Below are 13,780 nucleotides of genomic sequence, written 5' to 3'. Positions count from 1 at the left end.
TCAATTACAACAGCTGATCGGACAATTTTACTAACCTCTTAATTTTAAACTGTATAGTTAATGTATATTTTTAATTATATTTTTTTAAAATTTTCGCTTACTTTAAAATTGTTTTTGTTTCAGTATTTGATTTTTTGATTTTTCATGTTTTATTTACCATTTTAGATCGGTGGCATTCAAACTGATTACATGTAAATGTGGATACAGTTTTTTCTCAAATTTTTATATCCATTGCACCATCATGTCATATTTTTGTTTGTTTAGCATTTGTAGTTATTATTAAATTTGTGATAGATTATTTATTTTTGTTTGATTTTTGCTTCAATGTGAATTAATTCAATATATTGTTTTTTGCTCATTAATTTTGTTTTGTTTATGTAGCAGCATTTTTTGATGGGTATTCATTTGTTTCATATATAATTTTCTTTTTGCAGAAAAATAAATTATCTAAAAAAACGTCTTATAAAATTTTATAAAATAATCATTTATTAACTTAATCAATTGAAAAATGCCTGGCATTTGTTCAAAATATTTCTTTCCGATCTTTTGTCAGAATGATCCGTGTAAAACGCTTGTCGATCTAGCACAACGCATAAATGATAGAAACACTAAAATGTCACAAATGCTAAAACGTACACTGCTCAGTTGGAAAGAGGTTTCGATCACAAAAGATCACTGAATTTATGCAACTAGGGAAGGGTGATTTACAAACTAAAATTTTAAAATATATTAAGCATACTCACTTACAAACTGAAAAATTGTTAGAGTGGACTATTTATATATATATAGCTAAAACAATTTTTAACTTTTTACGATTTTTGCAATATCAAAACCATTTAATTATGAAATTATTGTTCATCTGTAGGTATTTTAAAAAATAAAACTTGATGAATTTTATGTCCATGTATGTCTACATAGCTTAAGTCTTATAATATTTCTTTTATATTATTGTTAGTGAATTCATTTAACACCACGAAATGGCAAAATTAGCAAAAAACAATCTCTGAAAAAAATCACATCAAATAAAAAATCAAATTAAGAGAAAAAACCGTTGCTGTACAACAGTTGTTTTGAGTATGGGTACGCCAAAAAATGTAAGTCATTGAATCGGAGCGTTAGTTTAGTGGGTCTTCAAAGTCTTCCTACCTCAAGCATTTCGGTATGGGCCCAAAGAGGTCTTAATCCAGCACAGTTTATGTGACCTTGTTTATTTTTATTGAGCTTGTATCTTTTGCATATTTTATTTTGAAAAGATTTATTCATTTCTGGCTTACAAAAAATTTTTAACCTCCAACTACAAATAAAATGTTGAAATAATTGTCTTATAATTTTATTCGAGCGTAAATTCGGATAAAACAATATACGTAATGAAATGATATTAAGAAAGCATTAAACGTTTCTGCAGTAATTTTAAAATTATAAAAAATGGTTTGAAACACTAATAAATATTTTATTTTAGCCTAAAATTTTTCAACTAAAAATATTAACAACTGAGTTTGAATTCTCTTAAAGATCCATTAGCCTAAATTTTAAAAACAATCCAAGCCTATTTGTCAAAAGCCAATTTTATTTTCCCCATCACGAACGAAAACGTTCGACTTTTGAAACTTAAAATTCTTCACGATTATAACATAACAATGGCGTAAATTATTCAATTTTTTCAAGAACGACAAGAAAATTATGTGTAGCAATATATTTAATACTGCAAATGAAATCTAATAGTATAAATATAATCAAACAATTTTTTAAAGAATGTTTTAAAACACAAATTTAAAGTCGTTTTACTAAAAATATTAGTTACATTGACCAATTTTGAATTTTTATAAAGTAAATTTTGTTTAGCACTGATAATAAGACAAATTTATGATGCAAAAGTATACAAAATTTCATGTGAGTCAAAACCCTGAGTCGAAGTTTTACCTGAATCGTAGTTAGAAGTTTTTGAGGGGTTGGAGTCGGATATTTTTCATCAGAATCCGACACCCTGATTAAAAAAACATTTATGTGCATTAAAGTTGATCTGACCAATTAACATTGTGACAAAATGAATTTAGAGAAAAAAACAACAACATATGGATTGCAAATAGTTTTCTAATATAAAATGAGCACCGATATTGAAAGCAAAATTGAAAATGAGAACAAGTTTTCTTTTACGAAACAACATTAATTAATTACAAATTTAAGGTAAATAGAATGTAAAATATTTATAAAATAATATCTCACAATTTCAATTAAAGTCTGTAAAAACAAAAAAATCTCACAATATTAGAAAATAGTAAAAACAAATGAAGATATAATATCTTCTCGTAAATATTTAAAATGAAATAATCACAACAGTTGAAAATATTCACGAATGCTGGAAATAACCACAAATGTTGGAATTATTCACAAAAGTTGAAAATATTCACAAATGTTTGGAAAATTTACAAAAAGATCAGCAGAAATAATTTAGGTTCCTTTCCTTCCTCTTACATTAGCAATGTCGGTCAGACTCCTGGTGTTTTTGTCCTTGTTTCGTCTGTTACTGAACCACTTGTTAACTTGAGAGCAGGAAATTCCACACTGGCTGGCCAGGGATTCTCTTGTTTCCAGATCAGGATAGGGAAAGTTGAAGTTATTCTGATAGTAATTCTCCAATATACTTGTTCTATCGTTCGACAGAATGATTCTTTTCTTAACTACTCTTGTTGAATTATTCAAGGTTGTTTGTTGTTGACAAGCTACAAAATTCTGGCCATGTGATTTAGTGGTTGAAGTTGAATCATTTGCTGGTGATTGGAAATTTGAGGTAGGAAGACTTTGATTAGCATTTCCATCAATGTTTTGAAAATTTTGACTAACAAAGTGATTGTTATTATTAGTGTTCGAATAAGTTTCAAATGAACGATATGAGGAAGGCTGAGCTGTATCTGTGGTTAACATTGATTTGAGTGTACCATAAGAACCGGAGAAATTGTTTGAAGCGTTGTTACACCAGTTAAAATGTTGTTGATTGAAATGTTGTTGGTCGAAATGTGGTTGGTTTAAAGGTTGTTGGTTGAAATGTTGTTGGTTTAAAGGTTGATGGTTGAAATGTTGTTGGTAGTAGGGATGCTGATTAAAATGTTGTTGGTTGAAATTTTGCTTGTAGAACATTTTTTGATTGCATTGTTCTTGTGCATTGAAATTATTTTGTTTTAGAGATTGGTCGTTGTATAATTGTTGATTGAATTGTTGTTGAGTGATGTGCTGGTTAAATTGTTGCTGATTGAAACATTGATTAAATGGATGTTGTTGGTTATATGTTTGGTGATGAAAATTTTGGTTGTTAAAATAATGCCGACTGAAAAGTTGTCGTTGTAAGTATTTATCTTGATATTGAGTGTCATAAGTGTTTGCAATGAAATTTGACAAATTTTTATGGTTGAAATTGTTCGTTGGCTGATTGCCTAATTGCGCGTCTGCGTTAATGTTCCTATTGATATCCGCACTGTTTTCACTAGACTTTGCTGATGAAATAACTGACGGTGTGTTTAAGTTGTTGTTGGTGTTGCTGATACTATTGTTGTTGTTACTACTGATACTGTTTTTAATGGGTAGTTGTTGACTCATTTTGTAAGGATATATTTGTTGTTTAGTGTGTTTTGTCAGGTATTATTAATTTAATAAACGATTGATGTTGCCAGATCGAGTTATCAATGGTGAATGTATGTTCTTACTCATCAACTCACTTATATAGATTTTCGGCCGCTGTGACATAAAGTTCTCGTCAAAAGTTTTGACCTATTAACTTCTTTGATCTTTTGAAATTGTAATCAAATTTGAACAAGCGCCACTTTGATGTCAACTTAAAAAACTTTTACAAAAAGATCAAAGCGTGTTTGATCTTATTCGTGCGTGTCAACTTAATTGGATGATCGTCTCTCTTATTTTTCACGTGCCACCTTGGCAGAGAATATTTCATTGGTTGCCTTCCAATTGCTCAACAATTTTACATGCTTCATTTTATTTGATTTTGATACTATCAAACTATAGCTTGTTTAGGAAACTATTTTTGTTACTAAGGATTAAGAAAAATTAAATAAAATCAATATTGTTCAAATAATCGAAAATCATTTGGATGATACTGAAAATACAAGTGTTTAAAAATTGGGAAGTGATTGTTTTATTTTAGAAAAATAAGTGATTTCTCAAGCGTCATAAATTTTCTGACCGATCAACCAACTTGTTCTATATCAGTAAATATTTTCATAAACTAGCTCGTATAAATTCATATTATCCAATGAGGAATGGCTTTGATGGGAAGACGACCTATCAAGAAAACTACAAAACTCAACGATACAACGCTATGCATGACATGTATTGGGGTTCACCCGGTAATTATCAAAATGATGATGCATCAGACATTCAAGTTTCTAGACCAAACGTGTGTCTTGTTGATCCTCAACATCTTGCGTGTACTAGCAACAATTTTAATCAGTGTCACAACCAAACTTCTCATATCAATAACGATCAGACACTCAGCAACAGTCATTCCCTCTCCAATATTTCATGCAAAAACACTGCAAATAGCACACAACCTTTCAATTCATTAGTTAATGAAACGCAAAAACTATCCCAGAGTAACTCTGATGAAAATTTTCAACAATCGACTTCAACACCAATTTCAATCAAAGATTCAAAAAGGAAAAGACAAATACTTTCTCAAAAAAATACTGAAATATTGGAAGAATTTTACCAAAGCATCATTCACTTTCCATACCCAAACCAAACTTCTCGAAGTGCATTGGCTGAAAAATGTGGATTGACATTCAATAAGTAAATGGTTCAGCTATCGAAGAAATAAAGATAAGAACACGAGAAGTCTCTCTGAAATTGCCGCAGGTAGAGAAACCGATGTCAATTATAATACAACAACCGATCAGATTGCTAGAGAAACCTATGTCAATAAAACGACTGAGATTTTTGCACAAACTAAACTTTCATTCAACGGCATTCAGACAGTTTTCACATCATACACACCTTGTGTTAAAATTGTTTCTGCTATTTTTTTTCACACATGTTTAAACACATGTTGAGATTGTGTACGAATACTTCACTAATCAAACACTAATTCCACGAAATGCCGATTGAATCGTGGAATCATGCTTCACCACGCAGGCTCTTGTCCAACGGAATGTCAATTTAATTGTAGGAGAATATCTCGTTTTAAAGAAATACTGATAAATGATAAATAAATCCATAAATGTTAATAGTTAATATTAGATTATTATAATTTTATATCATAATGATATTAATACACACACACGCACTCACACACACACACACACACCGCACACACACACAAACACGCATATGCACGCACACACACACACATGCACGCACACATACAAACTCATACACATACACAAACTAGATTAGCTTTTTTAATAATAAATTTTAATGCATATAAAATTTTCTAAATCTCCTCAATCAAAAAAAAAAATATATAAATAGTCACTGTGTTCAGCAAGAAGCTGCATCATCGAGAATTGTTTTAAAGTCGAACGAACCATTAAATATTTACAAACTGGCTCCCTATTTAATTCACCCAGCCAAACCACTAACAGTGGCCCACAAGAAGATGAAGACGAAATATGCAGCATCCGTTTAGAAGTAATAGAAATAACTTTGCATACCTGGCCGGATGTTCGCACGGCTTCTGCAAAACGTGCATCGACCAGTGGAGCGTGGAGAGGACAACATGCACACTCTGTCGATCTCCATCCTTCCTCACCATCTACACCACAATCAGGGCTACCAGGGGGAAGTTAATTATTTGCAGGAACAACACTTCCTATGCCAATTCAATGAGCTGACAGAAAGCCAAGTTACATACAACCCTCAAGTCATCGAGCAGTTCCTCAAAATGATGAGGTTCAATGTGCCCACCGACCAATTGTTTTTTCCAGACAAGTTGATGAGTGCCATCCAACAAATTTACAATTTTATCTTTACACAGCAAACTTGATTCGTGTAAATAATTTTATTTGCATAATTTTTTTAATGTAAGTATTTTTTTGTATATAAATTTTGTTTGTATGTAAATAACTTTTTTGTGTGTAAATAAATTTTTACGTATGTAACAATTTTGTGTGTAAATAGTTTTTTGTGTGTAAATATTATTTTTGTCTGTAAATAGGTTTTTACATGTAATGTTTTGTATGTAAATTGTTTTATATCGTAAGTTCTGTATATATTTTTTCCAATAATAATTTTTCACTGTTCTAATTTTTTTAGCTCATAATTTCCATTTTTTCATATGAAAAGATTAGATTCATTATTAAATAAAAACTTGAAACATTCTTGTCGATCAGTAAGTTAAACTTGAACATTCAAGTTTAACTTACTCCTACTATCGTTTCGATTTTTTGTTTCAACGTCACATACACTTTCAATTGAAATTACTTAATCAAGATTTTAAAGGTCATAATTTCTCACTAGATAATCAGTTGATTCTTAAGTTCATTTCCAAAATGAAATCAAATATAGCGCCAGGTGCAGATGAGATAGTTGTTGAAGAAATTAAATGTCTTGGTGAATTTGGCATTGAAAAAGTAACAGAAATTTTGAATGAGATTTATAACAGCGGCGAAATTCCTGAAGACCTATCCAAGTCAATATTTATTGCATTGCCTAAAAAACCTAACGCAACAGAATGTGAACTACATCGAACAATCAGCTTGATGAGTCATCTTACAAAACTTTTCTTGAGAATTTCGATGATGAGAGCAGGAAGCAAAATCAGATCTGAAATTTCAAATGTCCAATGTGGTTTTGTCGAGGATCGTGGCACAAGAAACGCTATATTTATGCTACAAATGATCAGTGAACGAGCGACTGAAATGCAGAGAAACTTGTTTATATGTTTTGTCGATTGCTCCAAAGCTTTTGATAGCATGAAACACGTGGAGCTTATGGAAATATTGGAAAATTTGGACAATGATGGAAAAGACACGAGAGTTATCAAAAACCTCAATTGAGACCAAAGAGCAGCAATGAAAGTTGGTAACTAGATAACTAGTTTTGCCAAAATAAGGAAAGGTGTTAGGAAAGGCTGTGTATTCTCGCCAGACATGTTCAATCTCTATAGTGAAATCATCATGAGAAAAATAGAAAATCTACCGAAAATATCCATTGGAGGCGTGAATATAAACAATGTAAGATATGCTGATGATAGAGCTCTTATAGCAGATCCAATAGAAAACTTGTTTCCAAACTGATTTTTGAAAATGAAAGGAAAAACTTGCAAATTAACGTCAACAAAACAGAGTGCATGGTTCTCAATAAAAGAAAAACCGCCCCGATCTGCTCCATAATCGTTAATGGTAAACAAGTGAAACAAGTTAACAGCTTCAATTATCAAAGGAAGTCTAATAACCTCAGGTTGTTAATGTGATATAGATATCAAACAAAAGAAGGCTGTGGCGAAAGATGTATATTCTAAAATGAAAAACATCCTCACCAACAGTAAAATCAAAATATCAACAAAATAAAAACTGTTAGGTGTTACATTTTGTTGCTAATTTACGGTTCTAGGTTCTGGACAATTTTTAAAGAAATGGAAAAAAAATTAACGCGACTGAGATGGGTTTAAGATCGGAAATTGGGAAGAATTATGGAGAAAATTGGTTGGACCTCTCATACTTCAAATGAGGATGTATTAAAACAGTCCGGTTATGAAAAGATAAAATTACTACAGATAATCCAACGGAGGCAGTTTTTGGTCAAATTTTTTGGTCACATCATGCAGAAGGAAGGAATGGAAAATCTAACAACTACTGGAAAGATTGCATGAAAAAGAAATCGCGGTCAACAACGAATAACATTCGTGAAGTCCTTGTGTCACTTATTGAATATCACAACATTTCATTCAACAACTACCAAATGTCGGGTTTAAGATCGGGTTTTGTAGAAATCGATGGTCGCCAATGTCCTGAGAGGATCAGGCACGAGAAAGAAAGAAGAATCAGTTGATGAATTTTTAACAAACAATAAAATTAAATTCATACTAATAATAAAGGCAATGCAAATCTGTATATGACATCTTTATTTCACAATAAACACTCAATCTACAATGTCAACGACTACTGAAAAGAAATTGAAGTTATTTTGAAATCTTCGAGTGTTTTGTATTAAAATTTGAAAGTATAAAAAATGTATAAAAGTGTTGCTAATGCTTCATCAAGATCATATTTATATCTGTAAAAATTAATTTGAGAATTCATGAACGGTGCTTGAATAAATTAAATACTAATTAATAAATCAAAAAATTTAAATTTGTTGAAATCAAAAGTACAAAATTCAAGTATGTATAATTTTTTTTCCATATGTCAACCCCGGTGGTCGATCTAGACTGACTTGACAGGGGAGCCAAGATTTTGAACGACCGGGGAGGGAATTTACCGAAAATGTTGACGACCGTCCAGGAGAGAAATTAAAAAAAATTATTGGCGGGGGAGGGGAATTTTTGCAAATTTGTTTTTAAAATTTTTCTGTGCTCATGGGAAAGCCAACCTTTTTACTGGGGGACCAACTTTCCAGCTGATGAGCCTATAATGTCAATTTTTCCTTCAAAACACTACTTTTTACGTTAAAACAACGACTTTTACCATCTTTCAACGCAAACAACGCTCACAACGTAAGGGCCAGTGCCTCCGGCCCTCTAGATCCGCCTCTGGTCAATACTGACATAAAAAAATGGCGGGGTCTTTGTGTTAAATTTTTCTACAAATTTTTCCAGTGTTCGACACTTACGTCACAGTGATCGAATTCTACTTCAGTAAGAACCTACTAGAATTCTTCTCATCAATTATAATTCCTTCTATCGACTTACAACAACACGAAATTAATTAATGAAAAAGTGAGTTGAATTGAGTATAAGTGAATGAATGAATAAGTAAATGAATGGATGAATGAATGTACAAACGAACGAATGACGAACGAACGAATGAATGAATTAAGGAATTTAATTTTTTCGAAAGCTTTTTATTTTATGTCAAGAGATCAAAAGTTCAGAACTTAAATCATAGAAATTATTAATTTAAAATTGTGTGTGTGTATGTAGGTGTGTGTGTGTGCGCGCGCGCGGATAGTATATAAAAGAAAAAGATTTCGATATCAAAAGAGAGACAGAATTTCAGTCTTGCAGGTATGTACGATTTATTATTCGTTTTATTATTTGTTAATATTAAAATAAAAATTTTCGATGTTATTCATTAAATTTTTTAATTAATTATTTAATTAATTAATAATTGTACTGTAGCTATTTTTATTCACAATTCTTCCTTGATTAATTCTCAAAAACATCAGCAACAACACATCCAAGGCATCCCTTCCTACACACAACATGTGATAGGCGCGGATCTCTCTGAAATCGAACACGGTCACCTCAACAGCGGAACTTAACCATTACACCGTCTCGTAACTCAATAGTTAAATTATGAAATAAATATTTTTTCACTTTTTTAGCACATGGCAATGAAGCTGGTTATATTTTTGGCTGTGGTGGTAGCAACGGCATACGCCAGTAATAATAATTAATATTATTACTGATTATAATTATAATTAATTACGTCATCTTCATTGAATATTATGAATAATAATAATAATTTTTTTTGTATATTGAGGTTACATATTAGTTAATCATGTGTTTCGACATGTGCCGACAACTCAATTAAACTAATTAGTTAAATATAATAAAGTATAATATCATAATTATTAATTATATCCATTTAATTATTTCAAAATCAGTCATTCCACCCCCACCCCCACGGTGTCCACCGCTGGAGTGCCTTCCATGCAGGAGTGGCTTCCTCTACGATTGGAATGGCTGCCAAACTTGTGAATGCGTCTCTAAATGCGAGGTTTTCAGATAAATAATAAGATTATTATTTGTTATTATTGTTAATATTATTGTTTTTGTTGTTATTATTATTATTATTAAAACCGCGATCAAAAACAGAGTACACCAGCTGTAGAGATTTCTGGACCGAGAGCTAAATCCTGACTTAAATTTGCAGTTTCCTTGGCAATTGCTGCCCACGTTCGGAAGGCGCCCAAAAATTGATCGATTTGAACTGCGCATGGAAAATGAGGATAGACGAATGCAGCTCATTTGATAAAAGACTATGCAGACTGAGCCTATGAACACCCTGATGTTATTCCAAATATCAAAATTGGAAACAGCTTTGCATACCTAAGCAGATTATACTTATTTGAAGGCAGAGATGCTGGGGCCAAAAAAGAAATCGTTTTGGAAACCACTTCAGTTCTAGACATCAAGCCGCAACAATAACTTCAAATATTTTGCAATATTTCATCCCCACACAGCTACAGTTTGATTTCCGTAGCTACAATTTTGCAACAATATGGATATTGTCCAAATTAGATAATCTGATAATAAGTAACGCTAGAAAGTGGCTCCATATGCCGATCTGTGATTGTGTGTCGTAGTTACTTTCGCTACTTATGAAGCGTGGTGGCAACAACATTGTGTCACTAAACTAAAAAAAAAGCTAAACTGAAAATTCACAACTATCTGAAATACAACGTCACCGATGAATTCTAATGTCTATGGCGAAAAACACTTCAAATTTCATCCAGTTGGATAGTTCGCTGAATGAAACAGGCTCACTCAAGCAGTCTCTCAAACTTCTCGAAAAACCAAAAGAAATTCTTCTGTCAACCACATCAGCAAATTGCAATCTCAATGAATCATACTCAAAAGCTAATTGTGAATTAATTAGCCCAGCATAAATCACACGTTTGTCCCAAATCACGGGCAAGATGGCTGGGGTACTTTACAGATTTATAAAAAAAATATTTGGTTCAACAATTGCTTACGAATTCAAATTTGTTTAAATAAAGTAGAACTACAATTCTATTATGTCCATTTTGCAACGTTCGCCAAACAAATAAACATCTTGTTTCAAGTCTAATTCAACATCAAAAGAGTTAAGGTCACAAGCTCCGACTGGCTATATACATCAGTTTGAAATCACGTTTAAATAAAGACTTTATCGACTGATCTATAATAATTAATAAATTTGAATTATCGCCTATTGGCTCTTATAATAACATAAATTTATTTTTATTCAAAATTTTATTTTCAATTATTACCTTTGATGTAAAATTAATAAACATTGCCATTAGCTCACCATATCTTATTTATTGCGACAGGAGCAGTGCGTAATGCTAGTTAAATATCATGCTTACTCCGATGCACGTGATATCGTCATCGAGCACGGCGGGATCGTCCATTTTAAATATTTCCATTATAATTCCTTTTATTGGACGTATCTTTTTAATCATTTGATTTTTCATATTCTGACGAGTAAAAAATTGAAATATTTTTCCATTACCTGACCTTAGAGATTTGAGTGTCCCCTGAACAAAGTGTGCACCGAAAAAGCTATCCCGTGCCTGAGAATGCCTTGCGTCAGTTTCGTCAGATGCGTAAGTATGAAAAGTCATAAAAATTTTTGTAATTGTTATGGTTATTATGGATATAATAAATTTCATTAGGATTATAATTGCGGGACAAGTATTTTTTTATTTTAGTGTTTTGAGATTTTAATGGTTTTAGATTTTCTGAATATAAATATAAATCTTTATTTATTTTTTTCTGCATTCATTCATTCGTTTATTCATTCAGTCAGTCATTCATTCATTTATTTATTTTTTTAGATTGACCCAGTTAAATAAATAAACCCTGAGATTGTGCTCGAAATTTCATAGAGAGATAGCGAAAGATGAACAACAATTTTTAAAATAAAATAATTAATTTTATAATTATTATTATAACAATTATTACTATTAATACTACTATAATATACGTTAATGTTGATAAATTCTTCAATTTGTTACTTAAAATTATTTTATTTATTTCATTTTTCCGTGGGTGATTATTTTAAAATTAAAAAAAAATTATTTTAAAACCGCTGAATAAAATTTAATTTTAAAGAAACCCAATTGAATTTTCAATTAAAAAATTTCCCGCTAAATTCTTAAATAAGAAAATATAATTTGGGCCAAAAGTCAGTCAGTCAATCAAATTTATCTTTGGAGTTTTATTGCTGAAGATCAGCCTAGAGATGAAAAAATAATGAAAGAAAGGAAAGAAAGAATGAATGATGAATAAATGAACGAACGAATGAATGAATAAATGAATAAATGAACGAACGAATGAATGAATGAATAAATGAACGAACGAACGAATGGATGATTAGCACGTTAATATGGGAACTAAAACGCAGTTTTGTAGCGTAAATTAAAACATAGACAAATGGCTAAAATAAAAATTTTGCCTAAATCTGACATCCGGCCCAAATTTGGACGTGGCCGAATTTGGGTCAGACTAGAAGTGTCCAGTCCATGTTTATAGAGTTTCATAAATTATTTAGCTAACGAATAAATATTCAAATATCATAATATAATAATAGGCAGCAGAATGTTGTAATGAGGAAGAGGTGTGGCAGGGTTGTTGCAGGGAACATGTTCGATCGCTAAGAGATCCCCGCCTACCACATACAATGTGTACAGTGTGTTATGCGTAAATCTACGCATATTTACATGCACTGTCAGTGTTTGTGCATGCGTGTGTGATGTTTGTAATGAATAGAAAATATTTTGTGGGTCTTTCAACCCCAAGGGCATAGATATATGTAATCATTTGTTTCTGTTATTAACCGAACATGTCGTTTTTTATATTCGGCTTTCAAATCATCCTGATTGATAGATTCATAAATATTTGGCGCGTTCAGTAAAATCGCCAGTGTCGCTGCGATCGTTACCACGAGGTAGACGTAAAGAAGAAGGCGATCGATGACGTGCGCCACATAATGCCAGTCGTCAACGACTTCTTCGTAGTCGTCTTCGTTCTTGAGGTGGGCACTGATGAACCTCACCGCTTCCACAGCCTTGTTTATTTCAGGCTCCAACTTTATTACTTTCACCGGCATTTGATCTGTTCATCATTTGTGTTATTGTTATTCTCGTTATTGTTATTATTATCATTATTATTAATAATAATATTATTATTAGTAGTAGTAGTAATAGCCAGAGCAGCAGTTGTAGTTGTAGTAGTACTCGTAGAAGATGGATTAATATAATAGTTATTATTACTGATTGATTTATTTCAATTATAGTTTTATAAAATTGTAACCTGAATAAGCGTTCCTAGAATCGTCATCATCACCAGCATCATCTTTTCGATCTTCGCTTTTTGATTTGGTCAGCTGTTTCCGCTTGGCCAATCTTTTCCTGAGCGCGCAGTTAGGACTGTGCAAGTCGGTGAAATCGAATACTTGCGGTTTCAGAGCAGCTCTCCGACTTGTTTCTGGCGAAGCAATCGGTGTATCGGTCGGTTTTTTGCAGATTCCACAAAATATTTTCGAACACACGTTTTGAGAAATTTGTTGTTCCTGTTGTTGTTGTTGTTTGGTACTACTCGAATCCGTGTCAGGCGATTCGAACTTATTGATGAACAAAATTTTCGGTAAAAAATCGACAAAAAGTAATCGCACCCATTTCGGCATTCGATGAGTTCTTGGGGTTTTAAAGTGCCAATTAAGAGACAGAATAGTATTGAACACGACGCACACATCTAGTAAAACTGCGAATAACAAATATTTCGCAAAAAGCGGAAAGCTAGTCGACGATGGAGGTAGAAGATTTGTCACTAAGACTTGCAAAAATACAACCAAAGCTAAAAGAATAGAAACACTCATCACAGTTTTTTCTCCAGCCTCAGCCGGAAGAA

The 13,780-nt window shown here is 31.9% G+C and overlaps 4 protein-coding genes across 4 annotated transcripts in view; 2 read left to right on the top strand and 2 right to left on the bottom strand.

Moving 5' to 3' along the window:
* Nucleotides 1-2,448: 2,448 nt before the first annotated feature.
* HELRODRAFT_164412 (hypothetical protein) lies at nucleotides 2,449-3,591 on the bottom strand (the record flags this gene model as incomplete). The annotated part of the gene is made up of 2 exons (XM_009029357.1): nucleotides 2,449-2,836; nucleotides 3,506-3,591. The coding sequence occupies 2 exons, from the start codon at nucleotides 3,589-3,591 to the stop codon at nucleotides 2,449-2,451; spliced, it is 474 nt and encodes a 157-aa protein (XP_009027605.1).
* An 850-nt stretch (nucleotides 3,592-4,441) lies between these two features.
* HELRODRAFT_150292 (hypothetical protein) lies at nucleotides 4,442-4,636 on the top strand (the record flags this gene model as incomplete). The annotated part of the gene is made up of 1 exon (XM_009029356.1): nucleotides 4,442-4,636. A coding segment is annotated over one exon (195 nt), but the record flags the coding sequence as incomplete, so codon positions are not given.
* Nucleotides 4,637-5,101: 465 nt separating this feature from the next.
* Nucleotides 5,102-5,989, top strand: HELRODRAFT_164411 (hypothetical protein; the record flags this gene model as incomplete). The annotated part of the gene is made up of 3 exons (XM_009029355.1): nucleotides 5,102-5,157; nucleotides 5,574-5,667; nucleotides 5,774-5,989. The coding sequence occupies 3 exons, from the start codon at nucleotides 5,102-5,104 to the stop codon at nucleotides 5,987-5,989; spliced, it is 366 nt and encodes a 121-aa protein (XP_009027603.1).
* Nucleotides 5,990-11,737: 5,748 nt separating this feature from the next.
* Nucleotides 11,738-13,780, bottom strand: part of HELRODRAFT_107827 (hypothetical protein) — a gene marked incomplete at its 5' end in the record, with an annotated part of 5,537 nt that continues 3,494 nt past the window's right edge. Inside the window, 3 exons of the mRNA XM_009029354.1 lie at nucleotides 11,738-12,178; nucleotides 12,227-12,967; nucleotides 13,217-13,759. Of these exons, the coding sequence (XP_009027602.1) occupies nucleotides 12,660-12,967; nucleotides 13,217-13,759 (851 nt within the window). The 3' untranslated portion in view covers nucleotides 11,738-12,178; nucleotides 12,227-12,659. The remainder of the gene's footprint in view (nucleotides 12,179-12,226; nucleotides 12,968-13,216; nucleotides 13,760-13,780) is intronic.

This window comes from Helobdella robusta, assembly GCF_000326865.2.
Source record: "Helobdella robusta unplaced genomic scaffold HELROscaffold_6, whole genome shotgun sequence".
Classification (NCBI taxonomy): domain Eukaryota; kingdom Metazoa; phylum Annelida; class Clitellata; order Rhynchobdellida; family Glossiphoniidae; genus Helobdella; species Helobdella robusta.
Note: the sequence above shows the minus strand (reverse complement) of the source record. Positions and strands in the feature narration are given on the sequence as shown.